This window comes from Hemitrygon akajei, chromosome 3 (genome assembly GCF_048418815.1).
Source record: "Hemitrygon akajei chromosome 3, sHemAka1.3, whole genome shotgun sequence".
NCBI lineage: Eukaryota > Metazoa > Chordata > Chondrichthyes > Myliobatiformes > Dasyatidae > Hemitrygon > Hemitrygon akajei.
This window is the reverse complement of record NC_133126.1, coordinates 193,150,549-193,171,353: the sequence shown is the minus strand read 5'-3', so window position 1 is coordinate 193,171,353 and position 20,805 is coordinate 193,150,549. Positions and strand designations below refer to the sequence as shown.

At 43.6% G+C, this 20,805-nt stretch overlaps 1 protein-coding gene across 1 annotated transcript; it reads left to right on the top strand.

Annotated features, from left to right (window-relative positions):
• Window positions 1-9,219: 9,219 nt before the first annotated feature.
• Window positions 9,220-18,351, top strand: LOC140724504 (extracellular calcium-sensing receptor-like). Its single transcript, XM_073038948.1, has 5 exons — window positions 9,220-9,504; window positions 11,863-12,699; window positions 13,670-13,894; window positions 17,209-17,332; window positions 17,438-18,351. Exons 1-5 carry the CDS (start codon window positions 9,253-9,255, stop codon window positions 18,349-18,351), a joined length of 2,352 nt encoding a protein of 783 aa, XP_072895049.1. The 5' UTR covers window positions 9,220-9,252.
• Window positions 18,352-20,805: the final 2,454 nt, after the last annotated feature.

Sequence of the window (20,805 nt, the reverse complement as noted above, 5' to 3'; positions counted from 1 at the left end):
ATTTTGATTACTGTTTCCAAATGGCTGCTATACCTAAATCGACATAATCACCAATAGTTCTTTTCATAGCACCTCATCCAAAATAGCAGATCACCTAATAGACTCAACAGCAAACTGCTCTGAATAGCCAGATCGTCGGCATTCAACAAATTCACACTCTTGAGATCCATTATCAACCTAATTTTGTCAATCGACCTGCATGTTAAAATATCCAATAACTGCCATAACAAGCGTTTTCTATTCTCGATTGTAAACTGCCGCCCGCATGAGAGCTCTGCTGATTGGAGGCCTGAATATAGCTCCATTAAAGGTAATTTTATGCATGAAGTTTCTAAACTCAACACTCAAGGATTTAATATCTTCCGATTCTTTGTGTCAGCTTTCTAGGAAAAATCACGTTATTATTTACTAACAGAGCAACGTCACCCCCTTTGTCTACCTTCCTATCCCTCCGCTGCATTGTGTTACTTTGGACATTTATTTCACAACTACACAATCCTTCAGCCATGTTTCATCGAATGCCAGATTATCATACCCTATAATCTGGAAACGTGGAACAGTATCATCCCCTCATTTCTTATACTCACTGCATTGACATATAACACTTTGAGTACTGTATTTGCTACATATTGTTTTGATTCTGCATTGCCTAATACTCTGATACCCACCTTGCAGGCTGAAATTATGTTCTATCCCTGTCTACCCTTCCAGACAGTCTGAATCTTTATTTTAAGATTCGTCCTATCCTGAGTCGCTTCACTCCGGTTTTCATTACCCTGCCAAATTAGTTTACAGCAACCCCAACAGCTCCAACAAAGCTGCCCGCGAGAAGGCGAAAATATTGATCGCAATTGGGTTAGGTGCAACCCGTCCCATTTGTATAGTTCATACCTCCCGGAGTAGAGATCACAATGTTTTAAGACCCTGAAACCCTGTACCCAATTTCAGCCTCTCGGCTCTGCCTGTACCTGCAAAATCATCGTGTTTCTAGCCTCACTGGTGCTTGGTACAGCTGGAAAAATAGAAATTACTCCCATGGAAGTCATAGCTCCAGCTTTCTGTCTAACGCTCTAAATTCTCACTTCAGGATTACTTTGCTTTTCCTTCCTATGTTATTACTACCCATATTTGCTGCTTTATCTTGCCCTCCAAAATGCTGTGGACGCGATCCAAGACGTCCATGATGCTGGCACCTGCGAGGCAACATGCCATCTGGCTGTCCTGTTAATGTCCACAGAATCTCCTGTCTGTTATTCTGAATACTCAGTCCCGTATCACTCTCGATCCCCTTTTCTCCCTTTTTTCCTCCTGCAACACGGACTTATAATTTACTCCAGTAACCTAATCTCATTTGCATTTCGCTGTGAGGCCATCTTCCACAACAGTTTCCAAAGCAGTATACCGATTAATGAGGGGAATTCCAAGAGGGGTTCTCTGGGCTAACTGCCTATACACTTCCGTGCAAGCCACCCAGTTACCAGCCTCTGCAACCTAGAGTTGACTACTTTCAAAGGACCATAAGATATAGGAACGGGAGTGGCCACTCGGCCTATCGAGTCCGCGCCGCCATTCGACATGGGCTGATCCAATCTTTGCAGCCATACCCACTACTCTACCTTCTCCCCATAACCTTTGATGCCCTGGCTAATCCAGAACCTATCTATTTCTGCCTTAAATACACCAAATGGCTTGGTCTCCACAGTCGCTCGTGGTAATCAATTTCATAGATTTACCAAACTTTGACTAAAGTAATTTCTCCGCATCGATGTTCTAAACTGACATCCTGCACTTCCGAAGTCGTGCCCTCTTTTCCTAGAAACCCCTATCATGGGAAATAAGTTTGCCATATCTAATCTGTTCAAGCCTTTTAACAATCGGAATGTTTCTATAAGATCCCAATTCATCTTCCTGAACTGCAGGGAATACAGCCCAAGAGCTGCCAAACGTTCCTCATACGGTAACAATGTAATTCTTGGAATCTTTCTCACGAACCTTCTCTGAACCAACTTCAATTTCAGGATTTCCTTTCTAAAATAAGGAGCACAAAACTGCACGCAATGCTCTAAGTGTGGTCTCACCAGTGCCTTAGACAGCCTCAACATTACATCCCTGCTCAAAAATTCTACACCTCTAGAAATGAATCCCAACATTGCATTCACTTTTTTTCACCACCGGCTCACCCTGGAGATTAACCTTTAGCGTATCCTGCACAAGGACTCCCAAGTCCCTTTTCATTTTTGATGCAGAGGAACTCAATGAGTATTTTGCATCAGTCTTCACAGTGGAAGACATTAGCAATATACTTGATAGCCAGTGGTCTCAGGGAATAGAATTAGGTACAGTCAAGATTACTAGGGAGAAAGTGCTTGAGAAGCTAAATGGACTAAGGATAGATAGGTCTCCCGGACTGGATGAAGTGCATCCACGGGCTCTGAAGGAGGTGGCTGTCGAGATCGTGGAGGCATTGGAAATAATCTTCCAGGAATCAGTAGACTCTGGCATGGTTCCGAAGAACTGAAAGGTCGCAAATGTAGTTGAGTTGTTTAAGAAAGGGGGGAGGCAGCAAAAAGAAAATAACAGACCTATTAGTCTGAAATCGGTAGTTGGAAAGTTATTGGAGTCGATCCTCAAGGATGAAATTATGAATTACCTTGAGGTGCATGACAAAATAGGCCCAAGCCAACATGGTTTCATGAAGGAAACATCCTACCTCACTAAACTGTTGGAATTTTTTGAGGTAATCTCAAATAAGATTGACAAGGGAAAGGCTGTGGATGTTGTGTATTTGGATTTCCAAAAAGCCTTTGATATGGTGCCGCATAAGAGGCTGCTTAATAAGATGAGGGTCCATGGAATTACAGGAAACATATTGGAATGGGTGGAGCATTGGCTGTTAGTCAGAAAGCAAAGAGTGGGAATACAGGGATCCTATTCTGGTTGGTTGCCGGTTACTAGTGGTGTTCTGCAGGGGTCGGTGTTTGGGCCTCTTCTTTTAGCGACGATTTAGATTATAGATTGAATGGTTTTGTGGCTAAATTTGCGGATGACACCAAGATAGGTGGAGGAGCAGGAAGTGATGAGGAAACGGAAAGGTTGCAGAGAGACTTGATCAGTTTAGGAGAGTGGGCAAAGAAATGGCAGATGATATACAATGTTGAGAAATGTACGGTTGTACATTTTGAAAGAAGGAACAATCGGGCAGATAATTATTTAGATGGGGAGAAAATTCAAAAATCGGAAGTGCAAAGGGACTTGGGGGTCGCAGTATAGGATACCCTAAAGGTTAACCACACGTTGGATCGGCAGTAAAGAAAGCAAATGCTATGTTGGCATTCATTTCAAGAGGAATAGTGTATAAGAGTAAGGAATTGTTGATAAGGCTCTATGAGGCCCTGGTGAGACCCCATTTGGAATACTGTGTGCAGTTCTGGGCCCCCGATCTTAGAAAGGATGTGTTGATGTTGGACAGAGTTTAGAGAGAATTCGCTGCGATGATTTCTGGAATGCAGGGACTAACATATGAGGAGCGTTTGTCGGCTCTTGGATTGTATTCATCACAGTATAGAAGAATGAGCGGGGATCTCATAGAAACATTTCGAATGTTGAAAGGGTTGGGCAGAGTAGATGTGGAAAGGCTGTTTGCCTTGGTGGGTGAGTCCAGGACAAGAGGTCACAGTCTTAGAATTAGAGGGTACACATTTAAAACAGAGATGAGGAGATTCTTTTTTTTAGCCAGAGGGTCGTGGATGTATGGAATTCGTTGCCACATACAGCTGTAGAGGCCCAATCATTGAGGGTGTTTAAGAAGGAGATTGATAGGCATCTAATTAGTCAGTATCAAGGGATATGGGGAAAAAACCGGAAATTGAAAATAGATGGGAGAATATTTTAGCTCATGGTGGATTGGCGGAGCAGACTCGACGGGACGAATGGTCTAATTCTGCTCCTTTGTCTTGTGGTCTTGGGACCTCTGCATTTTGAATTATCCAGCCATCGAAATAACTGTCTGCCTGTTTACTTCTTCCAGCAAAGTGTAAGACCATACTCTTCCCCACATTGTAATTTATTTGTCACTTCTTTGCTCATTCCCCTAAATTATCTGTCTCTCCGCAGGCTGTCTGTTTCCTGAACACTACCAGCTTCTCCATCTATCTTTGTATCATCGTCAAATTTAGCTACAAATCCATTAATGCAATCGGCCAAATTATTGACATACATCGTATAAAGCAGCGGTACTAACGCCGACCCCTGTGGAACTGCACTGGTAACCGGCAGCCAGCCAGAACAGGGTACTTTTATTATCACTCTCTGTTTTCTGCCGATCAACCAATGCTCCAGCTATGCTAGCACCTCCCCTGTAACTCCATGGGATCTTATCTGGCAAAGCAGCCTTATTTACGGCACTTTGTCAAAGGCATTTTAAAAATCCAAATACACAAAAACTACAGCACTTCCTTTTCCCACCTTGCTTGTAATTTCCTCAAAAAATTGCAGTAGACTAGTCAGGCAAAATTGTCTTTTCATGGCAAACTATGCCATTAAACCATACCATATCGATGCTGGCTTTGGTTTATCTTTTCATGTGCCTCCAGGTACTTCCTAACTAGTGATGTCAAGCTAAGAGGTCTACATTTTCCTTTCTGCTCTCTCCCACCCTTGTTAAATAGAGTTTGCAATTTACCAGTCATCCAGTACGATGACAGAATCTGGGACAATGCCAGACTGAAAGATTATATTTAATATCTCTGCCATCTGTCTAGGTACGTCCTTCAGTACCCGAGGGTGCATTCCATCAGATACAAGAGATTTATCCACCTTCAGACCATTAAGTTTCCTGAGCACCTTCTCAGTCGTAAATTTCACTGCACAACCTTCATTTCCCTGACACTCTTGAATGTCCAGTATACAGCAGGCACCTTCCACAGTGAAAGCTGATGCAATATACGCACTCAGTTCCTCTTCCATGTCTGCGTCTGTCATTACAATATCGCTGTCGTCATTTTCTATTGTTCCTTTATCTAGCCTCAATTCTCTTTTACCCGTTAAGCCTTTTAGTATCTTCTTTGATATTAGTCGCCAGCTTCCTCTCATAAGTCATCTTTTCCTTCCTATTGACCTATTAGTTTCCTTCTGAAAGTGTTTTTATAAATTCCCGGTCCTCTATCTTCCCACCGGCTTTGACTTTCTTGTATGCCCACTCTTTTGTTTTTACTTTGGCTTTAGAATCACTTGTCAGCCACGGTAGTGTCCATCTTCGGTTCGGAAATTTCATCTTCTTTGGAATATATCTGCTTTGCAACCTCCCTCGTTTTTCTCAAAAACTCCATCCATTGCTGCTGTGCATTCCTTTCTGCTAGTGTCTCTATCCAGTCAACCTTGGCCAGTTCTATTCTCATGCCAATTTCCGTTACTCCAATATAATACTGACACATTGGAATTTAGCTTCTTCTTCTCAAAATTCAAAGTGAACTGGATCATATTGAGTTCTCTGTTCCCTGAGGGTTCCTTAAGCCTAAAGTCTCTTATCACATCCGGATCATTGCACAACACTCAATGCAGCACAGCCGATCCTGCAGTGGGGTCAACAAAACAGCTGTTCGAATAAGCCATCCCTTAAACATTCTATAATTTCTCTCTTCAGGTCCTGTCCTGGCCTGATTTTCCAAATAGAATTTCATGTTAAAAATCTCCAAAGACCATCATGACAACGCCCTTCGGACACGCCTTTTCTACCTTCTGCCGTAATTTGTAATCCACATCCCGGCTGCTGTTTAATGGCCTGTATACAGGTGCCATTAGGGTCCTTTTACACTTGCCATTTCTTAACTCAAACCATAGAGACACTACACCTTACGGTCTTATGTCATCCCTTTCAAATGATTAAGTATTATTTATAATACACGGGATTCATACCACCCCTTCTGCCGACTAACCTACCTTTCTGACTTACACTATATCCCTTGACATTCAGCTCCCAATGGTAGCGATCCATTAGCCAAGTTTCAGAGATGTCATACTTGCCAGTCTGCAGCTGAATTTCAAGATCGTCCATTTTATTTCTTGTGCCGCGTGCATTCAAATATAACATTTTCAGTCAAGAATTTTTCGTTTTGTCTTGACTGCACCACGCCTCTATTGCCCTGTACATTCCAACTGGTATGATTATTTATGCCTCATCTCCTGCCTGTTCTTTCTATCATCCCTGCTGAATGCTATACTTCACTTATTTCTGTTTTACCCTTCCTCAGCCCTGTCACTCCGTTCCCCCGCCCCCCCAACCCCCGTCGAATTAGTTTAAACACTCCCGAACTGCTCTATTAAACCTGCCTGCTAGGATATTGGACACCTCTGGGTTCAAGTGTAACCCGTCATTAATGAACAGATCGTACATCCCCCAGAAGAGGCACCAACATTCCGCGAACCGAAGCCCTGCCCCCTATACCTGTCTCTCAGCCACGCATTAATCTGCTTGATCATGCTACTCTTGTCCTCGTTAGCACGTGGCACAGGCAGCAATCCTGAGATTACCATCCTGCAGGTCCTGCTTTTCAGCTTCTAACCCGACTCCCTGAATCCTTTCTACAGGATCTCCTCCCCTTTTCAACGTGCGCTAAGACTTCTGGTTGTTCACCCTGTCTCTTAAGAATACTCTGCATCCGAGTCCGTACACTGGCACCTGGGAGGCAACACACCATATGTGTATCTCCATCGGGCTGAAGCAACCTACTGTGTATTTTTCTCACTATTGAATCCCCTATGACTGCCGCATTCCTCATCTTCTCATCTCTCCTCTGCACCATGGAACCAGGCTCAGTGCCAGAGAGCCAATCGCCGTGGTCGACCACTGTTAGGCCACCGCCCCCTCCCCCCCCCCCCCAGCAGCATACAAAAACGAGATAGCGATTACTTAGGAGGATGACCAGAGGGGTGCTCTCTACTCTATGATCTCTTCTCATTCCTTCCCTGAGAGTCATCCACTTGTGTAATTCCTGCAACTTCAGGGTGACTAACTCCTTGTTGTTCCTATCTATCTCTTGCTCACGTTCTTATAAAAGCTGTAGAGCATCAGGCCACAGCTCCAGATCCCTACGACACTCTCTCGGATGCTGCATCTCGATGCACCTGGCCCAGATGTGGCCATTTGGAAATTTCAGTATTCCCAGGACTGCCACATGTGACACCCAGAGAAAAATATTAACTCTACAGATATGCTCTCTATTCCTCCCAAAATGAAAGGGGTTAAAGAAAATGAAGTCCACCTACGTAAATTCCTCGGCGAGGCCCAAATGATCCAAAGCCCCAAGACTGGGCTTCAGACCACTAATCGATTACCGCTCCTCTAAGCGTGTCTCCCTTTCATGCTTGAACCTTCCAAGCTCCCAAACGTATAATTGATGCGTTGGTTATAGCCGAGTTCCCGAGAAGCTTTCCGTGTTAAAATCGTTCTAAGACTTGTGCGCCGTCTCCTCTCTCGGAGTTTTCTAACTCACGATTCGTGCGCCGGTTTTACTTCTGATCGATGATTTCCTCTCTCTCGCCGAAGGTCATCTAGCGGCTGCTCCAGATCCCTAACATGGTCTCAAGTAGCTGCCTGTAGTTGCCGGGGAGAGAATGGATCTTCCAGGACTCCAGAATCCGCATAAATTACAGACAACAGCCATTTTAACTACTCTAAGTGACCCTGACACTTATAAAACCGGGAAACCGAAAAAAAACTTACCCAGAATACTTCACCAGAACCATCACCGCTTCCCACCTGAAGGCTGCTTTGATACAAAGCCTCAGAATTCCACTCTCAACAGTGGGCCATCCCCACTAATGGCGTGTCCTTGTGTACTTTTATTTACTCCTCCCTGATTAAGCCACCAGAATGACACGGTATGCCCGCGAAGTCCTCCTTTTAAACGAGCGCCCCTGACCTGCGAGAAAGTTCCTCGCTCAGCGCTGGTACCACAACTGACTGGACCGCAGGAATGTTCGATCGGGTTAAGGCAGAATTCTGACTGGTTCACAGAAGGACATAATTTTTTTCATTTGAACCCATCAGCCCATAGTTGCTGTGGCAGTGGGCTTTCTGTCGTTGTCCTACTGAAAGAAGACCTCCTCCGCAGTTTAGTTTTTCTGGCACAGTCTCGCAGGATTTATCCAGGATGTGTATGCATTTAGCAGCATTCCTCTTCCCATCAATCCTAAACATTTCTCCAGTTGCTGCAACTTAATAGCATCCGCATAGCATGATGATACCACCGCTACACTTTACAGTAGGAATGAGGTGTAATATTTGATTTACGCCACACGAACCATTCAATCTGAGGCCAAAAACTTCCATTTTGACATCAGCGACCAAAAGACCTTCAACATTCTTACAATATCGTCGAAGTGACACTTTGCAAAATCTTTACGTGCATGGATATGTTTTAGTCAAGGCTTTTCATTTGCTGTTCCTCCATAAATACCCTTTTCTTTGAAACGCCTTACAGACTGCAGACGTCATCGTCATTTGCAGCCATTGACTTCGGAGGCTCACTCAGAGTGATTGTTGACATCACAGTATTAGCCCTTACAAGTACCACTGTCCACTGGCCTCTAAGTTTAGAGAGACCCCGTGACCTATTCAATTTTGCTGTGTTTGCACATTTGTTCCACTTTCCTATGAGAAACTACACTGAGATCGGTGTTATGCTCAGTAACTTTGATATGATCTTGTACCTATTCCGAGATTAATGCTTCTCTGGTATAATATCCCTAGGTTGTCTTGAATACTCTCTTGCGTTCATTTTCTTTTGGTCTGTTGACAATTTACCACACTGTTTGATCTTACATAGAGAGCGTATATTCATTTAGGTAATCCTCCAATTTTCTAGATCAGCAAAATTGGGTAAGTTGCTAAGGTAATAATTATCTTATACCCGAGGAAAGATAATGTAGTAATTACAAGGGGGGGGGGGTGGACATCACATTTGCATCCCAATTTTAGTTTTCCAACTTTCATCAACTAGTAAACTGCTGACATGTTTTATATTTCTTTTTTGTTTTGATTTGGCATGATGCGCAGTTTTGCAGGAAAAAAAGAATGTAGTGAATGCAGTGAATGTAGTCGAGGGGTCTGAATTCTTTTTCAATGTAAGGTATACGTGGCGTGTTGTAGTTCTCATATTTTGCAAAACTAGCAATATTGAGAAGTTCTTTGTAGATACACAATTTTTTTTTTCCTGCAGCTTCCGGTACAGACTTTTCCGTTTCGCAATAACGATGATCTTTGCGATTGAGGAGATTAACAACAATACGGAAATTCTTCCAAACGTTACGTTGGGTTACTCAATTTACGATTCTTGTGGCAAGCCTGATGTATCCTTAAAAGCAGTCTTTGAGTTTTTAAACAGACTGGACACAACGAACTCCAACTGTATAAGAGCTCCCATGGTTCCCGCTATCGTCGGGGATTCTAGATCGTCATTGACTTTAGGGATCGCGTCATTAATTGGTCCCTTTAGGATCCCTGTGGTAAGTCAGTTGTTTAAGCACTATTGGCTGGCTGATGCGTAACACTGTGCACCTGTTTCGTAAACCTGAACAGACTTCCAGAAATAATGTCTGGAACAATTCCTGATTTGGAACATTTGCGCAGGGTTTTTTGGAAATATAAATTAAATTGTTATTTTCACTTCAACTAGGCTGCTTTCTCATGTTTTTTGGTTCAGATACGAATGTGAATCGGAATTAAGTTTAATGTGGCCAACATAGAGCAACGAATGTGTTATTTTGCTGCAGTAATAGAGTGTAATACATAAAACAAACTATGAATTTGAATAAAACATAGTTAAAATAGAGAGTAGAACAGTGGCTAGTGTCCACATGTTGGTTCATTTTCTGTTCAAAAATGTGATGGTCGTGGGGAAGTAACTGTTTCTAAAACTTTGTGTGTCTTCGGGCTGCTGTACCTCTTCCCTGATGGTAGGAAGGAGGCAGGGCATGTCCTGAGTGATTGGAAACCTTTATGATGAACGCATCCTTATTTATGGGAGGCGACGTTTCCAGATGTCCTCGATGCTGGGGATGGATCTGGCTGTTTACAACCTTCTGCAGCTTTTTTCGATCCAATACAGTGTCCCTTCCATACAAAACGGTGATGCAACCATTTCTAATGCTCCTTACGATAGATCTTCAGAAACTTGCTTGAGTTTTTTTGTGATATGCTAAATCTTGACAAAACTGTCATCGATGAAATATATAGCCAGAGCTTGGATCGTGGTGATCCTTATGGTCTGGTCGTTTTCTGCTTTTGGAAAAACCCATTGCACTACTGATCCCTCGTCGAGGTCAGGTGTGTGTTCGCTTGACTTCCTCTTCCTCAAGTCTGCAATCAATTACTTTGTCACGCTGACGTTAAGTGCAATGTTTCTGTTACGACACCACTCACCAAGCTAAAAAGTCTCACTCAATTGCACCTCCCCGTCACCACTGAGAATCTGCCAACAAGCGTTGCGTCATGGGGAAATTGATACATGGCGTAAAATATATGTCTGGATGGTATATTTAGGCAAACCACCGATCATTATTACAAGGAGTAGTTATATCTATGTTTGCGTTTTTCACTAAAAGTTACCAAAGGGATGGGTGATGTGGGTTGTGGTGGCTAATAAAATTGAAGTAAACATTTGGTGCCTCTCAAGGTTACTAGCACAAATTTGCAAAGGATATTATTGTAATAAGATCACTACTTACAAGGACGATCATACCCATATAAAATAGTCCTTCGGCCTAACTCTCCCATGCCCACTGTAGGTCCCATTTGCTTGCGTTTGGCCTATAGCACTCTACACCACTCCTATCCAAGCACTTATTCAGATCGGACCAGCTCATTCCAGATATGCACTGCCCTTTCCCAGTCCTACTCTGGGTAAAAAAGGACGGTGTGTTTTCTATCCTGTACAGGGCATTCAGGATCTCACGTACGCTAAACAGGCAGGATACAATCGGTCTCAAATAGCTATGTTTCGATGTCACACACATTGTCAGGGATTAATTAAGTTTATTTTCATGCGGTTCAAACTGTTAGTTTTTTTCCTGTAATTGCGTAAATGATTTCAATCGTTTCAGTAGTTTTGAATTGTCCACTTAATCTCAAGGAATGTATAGTAAACCATGTAAAAGAATTGCTCATCGCAGACATCCACGAAAACTGAAGAGAACACCAAAGAATTTATCATAATAAAAGGACAGAACCGCAAAAGTCTCTTCTCCTCTTTCTGCACAGAAGCAGCAGCAAAGCATCAAGCAAACTCCAAGGAAGCAACAGCACTTCACACCTACCAAGCAAGCAATAGCAAATCCCACCGAGAGATGTCAAGATCTGCCATCCAAGAATTAAAGAAAAGATCGCCCTTCAATTCGGCGTGCTGCAGGTTCTTCCACTTTCTAACAAGGGACAGAGAGATGCCATCACAGCGAGAGAGGAGACGAACAGATTTTCATATTTATATGAAAAGCAAAAGCAACACTGGAGATTCTGGAAAGTAAAAGTGACGAAAACCTCCAGAATTCTCAGGAATCAAAGAACGACAGTCAACGCCGGCTACACAACTCTCCACAACCCCGAACCCGACCCGGTCTCGTCCGGCAAGTCTTCCGTTGTTCCTGTCCCTTTGTCCAACCACAACAATGTCTCAGTCCCTTTTCGTCTTCCATAAGCTGTTGACAAAGATTTTCAGGATTTCCTCTTTCCACTTGTCTAGCGCTTTTCAAATCACTGTCAGGGCTTACCGAAGTATTTTCAATCCTGTGCCAGCGGGCTATGAAGTTACATTGCAGAGCATAAATTAACAATTATAATTTATCGATTGTGAACTTGTCTCCCTCTAGGTTAGCTATATCGCCACGTGTGCCTGTCTGAGCAACAGACGTGAATATCCCTCGTTCTTCAGAACGATCCCGAGCGATTACTTTCAGGTGAGTGCCTTGGCTCAACTCATCAAACATTTCGGATGGACCTGGATCGGAACAATTAGGAGCGACGATGACTATGGTAATTTTGGGATGCAGGCTTTCAATGAAGCGATGGAAGAGATGGGAATTTGCATTGCTTTCTCTGAGGCTTTTCACAGAACGTATCCAAGGGTGAAATTACTGCAAATTATAGACGTCATAAAGAAATCTTCCACAAAGGTAATATTAGCTTTCCTTGCACAAGCGGACATGAGTATATTACTACAAGAAGTTGTACGGCAGAATGTCACTGGTATACAATGGATAGGAAGTGAGGCTTGGATCACCGTGCCGGTTCTACACCCCAAGGAGAGTAAACTGTTTGTAGTCGGTTCAATTGGAATAGCGATCCGAAAAGTGCGAATACCAGGGTTGAAAGAATTCCTCATGAACACTCACCCGTCTCTTTATCCCGGAAACCCCCTGATACAAGAGTTTTGGGAAAAAGCTTTCAGTTGCAAGTTAAGGAACGCCGCAAGTAACACAGTGGACTCCAATCGGGATTTGGGGATTCGGGAATGCACAGGGAATGAATCTCTACTTACAGCCCACAACGAGTTCAGTGATGTGTCTGAGTACCGAGTGACGTACAACGTATATAAATCGACGTACGCTATCGCCCACGCTCTCCATAATATGCTCAGCTGTCAAGATGGGAATGGACCATTTGCCGACCAGAGTTGTGCCAATATTTCAAGTTTTGAACCGTGGCAGGTAAGCACTAAATAGACTGGCACAATAAGATCGATTCTTGACTTTAAAATCTACCATATGACGGCCTTGCACCTTGGGTTTTTTGGCATCACGGCAGCTTTGCTGTCAGCGCAGCGCTATTGTAGCTCAAGGCTCGAAGCTTTAAGTTCAATTCCGGGGCCATCTGAAAGGTTTCTTTACATTCTCCAGTGACTGCGCGGCGTTTCTCTCGGTTCTCCAGTTTTGTTACACAGTTCAGTGGTGACGCGTTTAGAAAGTTAGGCGGTCATTGTAAATTGTCCTCTGCATAAGCTAGTGTTTAATAGGCTGATGTTAGGGTCAGTTCTGTCCCACAACTCTAAATAAGGTAAACCCAACCTCCACTGCAGATGCTCTGCAACTGTAACTTTTTTTTTGCATCTGTTACTGTTTTCCGTTCAACGCACTGACGTGGTGTAATAATCTATTTGTATAGCACGCAAAGCGAAGTTCTATGTGACAGCAATAAACTAATTTGCCCCTTACCCTAATGTTAAAGTATGAATCTGAATGACACGTTCAAAGGCAAGTATTTGATTGATTTCTGAGCATGTTTTTGCAATGAAATCTGCATATAAAAACAATAGAAAAACTGCAGTTGCTGGAGGAACTCAGCAGGTTTTGTCCTGCATTTTTGTGCCGCTTTTCAAAATTAGTACATTTTCTGCCTTGCCTTTTCAATTGTCCTTCTCACTCACTACCTGGACCCAAATATCTGCTGCTAGTTCTAGCTCCACTCCTCTCTTTACACCGCCCTTCGCTCCTCTATCTTTTATCTCAGATTAAAAATCTCGACCAATTAGTGCCTGTGTGTCAACTATTTTCTGCCGAGTCCCTCCAGCAACATGATCATTTTTTGTTCATTCAGCGAACTTGATTGAGAGATTACTTGTTCATCTTGAAGCCAGTGACTATGCATTAATTCTCACTGCACTTTAAATTTCTGATTTAGCTTCTACATTACATGAATACAGTAAATTTCACTACAAAGATTGGAGAAAGGATCTACTTCGATAGCAACGGTGATCCGGTCCCAATATATGACATCGTAAACTGGCAGCCGACAGATAGCGGCGCTGTGACTGTAACAGTGGGACAGTATGATGGAGCGGCGCCCAATGGACATAAATTTATATTAGACGAAGAGTTAATCATATGGACGGGAGGACAATCCACGGTAAGATGTGTGTGCAAAGACCAAGGATGTTACCGGTGATTTTTCGGCTCAGTCGATCACTCTGACGTGAGCTTATATTAAAAACTGTGTGTCATCACGGGAGTGACGGATTCAAAATGAAAAAGTCAATATCTGTACAATTCTTTCTTCAGACAATAATCACGGACATGTTACAGCTAGAGGTGCGGTGGCAGCAAAAGTCCTTCACCTCGATTAGATTGATTCCTAGAGTGAGAGAATTGGCAGATCGGTATTTTTTTTCCAGTTTAGAAAACATCCCGAGAGGACACAACGGCAGTGTAGCTCTTAGCACAACGCTATCAAACCTCCATATATTCTGGAGATCTAAGTTCACCGGTATGCTATATTTTCCACCTGACTAGATATTCCACCTCACTTGTCACCCATGGATCCTTCATCCTACCATTCCTTATCTTCCTCACCGGGACACATTTATCCCTAACATCCTGCAAGGAATCCTTAAACATCGACCATATGTCCATAGTACATTTCCCTGCAAAAATATCATCCCAATTCACACCCGCTAGTTCTAGCCTTATATCCTCATAATTTTCCGTTCAGCAATTAAAAAAAAATATTGTCCTCTCTGGTTCTATCCTTTTCCATGATAATGCCAAAGGCCAGGGAGCGGTGATCACTGTCCCCAGATGCTCTTCCCACTGAGAGATCTGTGACCTGACCCGATTCGTTACCTAATACTGGATCTAGTATGGCATCCCCCCTCAGTCGGCCTGTTAACATACTGTGACAGGAATCCGTCCTGGACACACTTAACAAACTCTGCCCCATCTAAACGCTTGGAACTAATCAGGTGCCAATCAATATTAGGGAAGTTAAAGTCACTCATGATAACAACCGTGTTATTTCTGCACCTTTCCAAAATCTGTCTCCCAATCTGTTCCACGATATCTGTGCTGCTACCAGGGAGCCTATAGAATACCCCCAATAGAGTAACTGATCGCTTCCTGTTCCTGACTTCCATCCATACTGACTCAAAAGAGGATCCTGCTACATTACCTACCCTTTCTGTAGCTGTAATAGTATCCCTGACCAGTAATGCCAGCCCTCCTCCCCTTCCCCCCATTCCTTTTAAAACACTGAAATCCAGGAATATTGAGAATCCATTCCTGCCCTGGTGCCAGCCAAGACTCTGTAATGGTCACGACATCATAATTCCATGTATGTATCCAAGCTCTCCGTTCATCACCTTTGTTCTTGATGCTTCTTGCATGGAAGTGCACACACTTTAGCCTTTCTACCTTTCTACATTTTCATCCATTTTTTCTGCTTCTCTTTCCCCAAAGCCTCTCTATATGTTAGATCTGATTTTACTCTATGTGCTTCTTTCACTGCTCTATCGCTCCTGCTCCCATCCCCCCTGAAAATGAGTTTAAACCACCCCCCCCCCCCGAACCATGCTAGCAAACGCACCTGCAAGGATATTGCTCCCCCTCGAGTTCAGTTGCAACCCATCCAATCTGTACAGGTCCCACCTTCCCCAGCAGAGATCCCAATGATCCAAAAGTCTGAAACCCTGCGCCTTGCACCAAATCCTCAGCCACGAATTCAATTGCCATCTCCTCCAGTTCTTCACATCACTATCACGTAGCAATGGCAGCAATCCTGATAACGCCACCCATAAGGTCCTGTTCTTCAGCCTTCTGCCTAGTTCCAGAAACTCACACTGCAGGACCTCATCCCTCTTCCTGCCTATGTCGTTGGTACCAACATGTATCACAACCTCTGGTTGCTTTCCCTCTCGTACCAGGATGTCATGCACCCGGTCAGAGACTTCCCGGACCCTGGCACCCGGAAGGCAACAAACCATAAGGGTATCCTTCTCACGTCCACAAAATCTCCTGTCTGCTCCCCTGATAATAGAGTCTCCAATAACTACAGCTCTCCTCTATTCCATCACACCCTTCTTCACCACAGGGTCAGACTCAGGGCCAGAGACCCTGCCACCGTGGCTCACACCTGGTCTGTCGTCCCCGCCAACAGTATCCAGGACAGTAAACTTATTATTCAGGGAAATGGCTACAGGGGTGCTCTGCACTACCTGTCTACTCACCTTCGCATTCCCCCCTCTGACTGTCACCCAACGACCTGTTTCCGGCAGCCTAGGTGTGACTACCTCCCTGTAGCTCTCATCAATGGCTGCCTTATTCTCCCTTATGAGTCGAAGGTCATCCAGCTGCTGCTCCAGATTCCTCACACGGTCTTCGAGATCGCCCAGCCGCATTAACCTTGCAGATGTGACTCTGCGGGAGAGCAGAGTTCCCCCAAGACTGCCACATCTCACAGGAGAGGCACATCACCGTCTCAGGAGGCATTATAAAGACTAACTGGGAAGAAACTCGTCTTCTGCCTCTTCTCGTCGAAGCCTCAAATTTTCACTCCTTCACTGGCCCACTCACTCACTGGCCTCTTTTCACAGACCGTTCCGTTTGAGCTACTTCCCAAAGCATCCTCTTCTACTTTGGTGAGGCCTAACGTAAATTTGAGCAGCTCCCAAAAGCGTCATTTTTCGGTGGCCTCCTCTTTCGCCACGATGATGGTTAAGGAGCAACATCTCATATTCTGTCTAGTTGGCCTGAAGCCGAATGGCACGAACATCGATTTCTCCTCCTGGTAATGCTTTCTCTTCCTGTTCTCTCTTTCTGTTTTCCCAATCCTTATGCCTTATCTCTCTCACCGACCTATCACCTCCCCTTAAGCCCGTGTTTTCAACCTTTCCCCCTGATGCACCATCAATAACTCACACTGAGACGCAAAGACGAGGTATCGGCTTTTCTTGACTGGAGAAGGAACAAGCAGTGATTGACCACCATACTACATCCTGGAGACAGAGAGGCCGGGCTCAGACCTCAATCACCTTTATACAGGGGTCTATGGGAGGAGCCACAGGAGCAGTCAGCAGGGGGCATGTCCAGACAGGTATATGTAGTTCACCACACCCCCATTTTGCCTTCTCCTTTCCTAACATATTCTTCTTCTCTAGTCCTTTACATTTCCCACTAATCTAGCTTCACCTATCTGGTGACTCCCCATTTTTTTTTCCATTTTCGAAGTGACATCGGTGCCCGAAACACCGACTATTTATACAGATTGCATAGATGCTGCCGGATCTGTTGAGTTCCTCCAGCATTCTCTTTGTTGTCCTGAGAACCTGACTTGCAGTGCTCTTTAAAGTAAGTCCATGGGTTGTGGAATGAATTCATATTTGGTTCAGTAAACCATTTCCTCCTATTTCTACTTGTAATGGGCAGGTCCCGTGTTTAAACTCTCCATAGGTTCCCCGAGCGGTCTGCTCTGAAAGCTGTGATCCCGGAACACGAAAAGCTCTCAGAAAAGGACAGCCTAAGTGTTGCTTTGATTGTATACAATGCCCCCAAGGAGAAATTAGCAACACCACCGGTAAGTTATCTCCCGGAAATTCCATCAGTTAAATGCCAGTACAATAGCATTTTGAAATATGGACTTGTGCCCCTCCCTGCCCAATATTAATTTGTTTCGTTTTAGATTCAACCGGTTGCCTTAAATGCCCACGAGAGTACAAGTCCAATGAGAAACGAGTGGAGTGCATACCAAAAGAGATTGAATTTCTATCATTCAATGAAAGTTTGGGGATTATCCTGGTGACGCTGGCATTAGTTGGATTCTGTATAACAATGCTAGTATTTGCAACGTTCTATACTCACAGGGAGACGCCGATTGTTAAAGCTAATAACTCAGAACTAAGTTTCCTTCTTCTTGTTGCTTTAATGCTTTGCTTTCTCTGTTCAGTTACATTCATCGGAGAACCGTCAGCATGGTCTTGCAAACTTCGGCACACGTCATTCGGTATTATATTTGCTCTCTGTGTTTCTTGTGTTTTGGGTAAAACGATAGTTGTTGTCTTGGCTTTCAAAGCAACTCTACCCAACAGTTATATAATGAAGTGGTTTGGCCCAACCCAACAGCGACTCACTGTCTTGAGCCTTACTTCGCTACAATGCTTAATATGTACCGTCTGGCTCGCTACGTCGCCGCCATACCCTCGGAAGAGTACTGAACATTTTACCGATATAATATTTTTTGAATGCAACCTTGGGTCTGAACTTGCCTATCACTGCGTACTGGGTTACATTGGATTTCTGTCCTGTGTGTGCTTTGTGGTCGCCTTTCTAGTTCGGCAACTTCCTGACAACTTCAACGAAGCGAAACACATCACATTTAGCATGCTTATCTTTTGTGCAGTTTGGATTACCTTCATCCCTGCCTACGTGAGTTCTCCTGGGATGTACACGGTGGCGGTGGAAGTGTTTGCCATTTTAGCGTCCGGTTATGCGTTGTTGTTCTGTATTTTTGCTCCCAAATGTTACATTATACTCTTTAAGCGTGAACAGAACACAAAGAGACATGTCCTGGGCAAAATGCCTAGCGGAAATATTTAAGGATAAATACGGAAGTAGCTATATTGTATTGTTGAGTGCTTACTTGCTTAAATTGTCAGTGTGCATTGTTTTCATAAATTTTATAAGTCTCCCTTTATATCAAAGCAATGCTCGTTGGTTTAACCATATATAACGTAAAACACTACAGCTCTGGAATGGGCCGTTTAGACCACAATGTTGTGCCGAACAAATTAAGTTAGTTATCAGATGGTTAACTAAACTAATCTCTTCTGCGTAAACAATATCCTTTCAGTTTGCTGACATGCGTGCGGCTATCTAAACATCACCTCAACGTTTCTAATCTTTCTGCCTCTACCACAATCCCAAGCAACGCATTCCAGACACGCACCGCTTTGTGTAAAAAACTTGATCCTGCGACAACGTCTGACGTGCATGCGGATACTGGTTCGTTGATTACTGTGTCTAAAGTGGAATTCTATATTAATAAAGAACAAGCTGAGAAAATATAGCAAGCGCTAAACTGGTCATAAGTGTGCCAGAGGAATTGACACCAGAGTGGAAATTGTTGACCCAAGTACTACCTCAAGTAAGATCCCACCAACGACAAAATTATAGAAATGTCAATATAGCCATAGTAACAAATAATTCCACAGAATCCCTCAAAGCTGGACTGCTGAAACAGATTTATCCACCGTTTGAATGAACAGTCTTCACACAGTCTAAGTGCTTCACAGTCTCTGGCATACTGGTACCACTCTTTTCTTAACGCTCTGCTCACCACCCTCTAATGACAAATCCCAAATACACCATCCAACCTGCAGACACAGGCAAAAATGTTGCATTCTGGAGGACTGAGTCCTACTTTAAAGCCACTAGCGGTAGTTCCTGGGCGCTTCTTCCTACCCCTGGACTGAAACCCCAACCACAAACGTTAGGTCAACGTCCCCCATACCAGTAGAGATCCTATCAATTCTGTAGCTCTGACTTCCATATTCACCAAGCTGATCAGTCCGCAGTCCTGCACCCCTCCTTTCGCACTGCCCACTTTGAAGTCCTTTCATACAAACATCCCCTGCAGGTCCATTGTCTCTTTCTTCTCCTTCTTCACTGAGCTTATCTTGCTATCTTTTTCCTTCACCCGCAAATCCAGTCTATTCCCTCGCACATCCGGCACTCAGAGTCAGTAATTAAAGCTCTTGACGGTGGCATGTACGATAATCTGTCCTGGGGCAAGAAGACCATCATAAATAAGACATGATCGCATTTTTTTAGAGCTATGTCTAGATTCGGCATGCCATATAAAGCTGACGAACTGTTACAGATATGCATTGGAGAATGTCGTCACTGGTTGCAACATCATCTGGAATGGAAACACTTATGACCAGGACTGGAATGTTCATATTTTTTCACCTTCAAGGTGTCTGCAATTCTTATTCTCCGATTTGTTACTTACATTTTTTAAGCAGGATTTGTCTTTTTTAATTGCACACTGGTAGTTCGTCAGTCCTTGTTTTCCAGTAAATGCCTGCAGGAAAATGAATCTCCTTGTAGTATAAGCTGCCATGTATGTAGCTGGATATTAAATTTAGTTGAACTTTGAACTTTCAAGGCCGCATGGCCAAAGGCACTTCAACAACCTTCAATTCCCCTGTTCCTCATCATTTACTTTCTGCATGGACGTCCAGTATTCATTTATTATCCTTTTAGAGATCCCCCAGCCCACTCTACTTATTTCTGGGACACAGACTCAACCGGCACCCCTCCACAAACGTCCTTATTAACGTAGCAGCTCTCAGGAACATGGTGAAAACTTTGCAAACGTACATAAACCCAGATATGAAAGTTTCGCTTGTTACGTGAAGCAAACCATATGTGCGCTTGTGCCATGCTGGTTAGTGTCATCTTCGTAGCTACCAACTTCAAACACGCTCACAAATTCTCTGGATCTATATCTCTCCACTCTATGCCTATTCCTGATCTCACTGATCCCTAATGAAAACTCACCGATTCACACAGACAGCTTGGCAACAAATTCTACTCCCTCACATTTTTAAGGATTCATTCCTTTTCCTTAGTTATTACATGTTCAAACCTCAATGTGAATATTTTATTAAACAACATTTCTATCACCAGTTTCATTGTCTTGCGATCATACTCAAGAAATCCGTAGAATAATACTAATAATCCACTACATCTACCAGAATTTTATCTTCAAGGGCTTTGTTGTTTTCATACTAGGTCATAATGCAGTCAGACAACATGTTTACCACTACACATCCATAAACGATTGCCAAAGGTTTAGGTGTCCTTCAGACCATAAGACATAGGAGCAGGATTAGATCACCAGCCAATCGAGTCTGCGCGCACAATCCATCATGACTGATGCTAGATCGCACTCAATCCCATACACCTGTCTTCTCGACGAATCCTAGATTCCCTGACCGATCGGAAATCTATAAAATTCCTCCGTAAATATACCCACGGACTTAGTAT

What these genes read in the sequence shown, in the direction of transcription:
- LOC140724504 (XM_073038948.1), top strand. Translation starts at nt 9,253, where the DNA reads ATGATCTTTGCGATTGAGGAGATTAACAACAATACGGAAATTCTTCCA. An exon ending in GTCCCTTTAGGATCCCTGTG is followed by an intron (nt 9,505 to 11,862) that starts GTAAGTCAGTTG and finishes GTCTCCCTCTAG; the next exon opens with GTTAGCTATATCGCCACGTG. An exon ending in GGACGGGAGGACAATCCACG is followed by an intron (nt 13,895 to 17,208) that starts GTAAGATGTGTG and finishes AACTCTCCATAG; the next exon opens with GTTCCCCGAGCGGTCTGCTC.